Genomic DNA, 929 nt, shown 5'->3' with positions numbered 1-929 from the left:
CCCGGCTCTGCCACCCCAGCCCCCTCCTCCCCCGCCCCTGGGAGCGGCTCCCCTGCCCCGCGTCCCTGACGACAGGTGAGTCCCTCGGGCGGCCGCGGGGACCCCTGGTGCCACCTGCAGACCCTGCGTCTCCTCTGCAACGGGCGAGCTGGCACCTCCCTCTTCACTTGAGGCTGCTGAAGAAACTTCTATCGAGTTTATAAGTTGGGGTTTTCCGGTCGTAGAAGCCATTTCTTGTGCGGGTTGGACTTGGGAGGCCCGGAGCAGCCCGGCCTGGGTGGTTCCAGGTGGCCGCTTCGAGGTGGGTGGCTTTGGGAGAGAGCCGTGATTCATTTGGACTAAGTGAAGACAACACGTGACCGTGGGGAAACAGCAACAGATTCTGCCCCAGCCACCTTGGGCAGAATGCGCGCGGGGCGGGGCGCCCCTTGCTGGAGTCCCCGCTGGGATGCCCTTTCGAGGTCAGGGGGTGCGGAGTATCATCTCTTTCCAGTGACTTCTCCTCCCTGCCTCCTTCTACACCAGCCGAGGTGGGGGGAGGGAGAAGAGTGAGAAAGACAAAAGTTTGCCACCAAAACCCCAAAATAAGCCAGACAACCTGGTTTATTTGCAAAATGAAAACCAGCTCAGTTTTTCTTCTCTCGTGTTGAAGGGCGAGGGTTTCTCTTACCTTCTCCATCTCCTTGAGTTCCATTTTTTTCTTAACCGTAATCTTTTGTCCCCCACACCAAATTGCTTTACAGAGTTAGCACGGCCACAGTATGAGCTGGTCACCTTCTCTGCCAACCCAGACCTGTGGGGCCTGGGAGATGAAAGAACGACTTGGGACAGGGGGATTTGGAAACGTCATTCGATGGCACAATCAGGTAGGGACTCTGCAGCTGGCAAGAACCAAGGGGGCGGCAGCGGTAGGAGCTGGGGAAGACAGG

At 58.2% G+C, this 929-nt stretch overlaps 1 protein-coding gene across 1 annotated transcript in view; it reads left to right on the top strand.

The window, feature by feature from the left end:
• The first annotated feature begins 1 nt into the window (after position 1).
• The window catches only part of IKBKB (inhibitor of nuclear factor kappa B kinase subunit beta), a 74,855-nt gene continuing 73,927 nt past the window's right edge, over positions 2–929 (top strand). The window contains exons 1-2 of the mRNA XM_077773112.1: positions 2–75; positions 744–866. Coding sequence (XP_077629238.1) covers positions 762–866 — 105 coding nt within the window. The 5' untranslated portion in view covers positions 2–75; positions 744–761. The remainder of the gene's footprint in view (positions 76–743; positions 867–929) is intronic.

Source organism: Crocuta crocuta, unplaced genomic scaffold (genome assembly GCF_008692635.1).
Source record: "Crocuta crocuta isolate KB4526 unplaced genomic scaffold, BGI_CrCroc_1.0 scaffold177, whole genome shotgun sequence".
Taxonomy (NCBI): Eukaryota; Metazoa; Chordata; class Mammalia; order Carnivora; family Hyaenidae; genus Crocuta; species Crocuta crocuta.
This window is presented reverse-complemented; position numbering and strand designations above follow the sequence as displayed.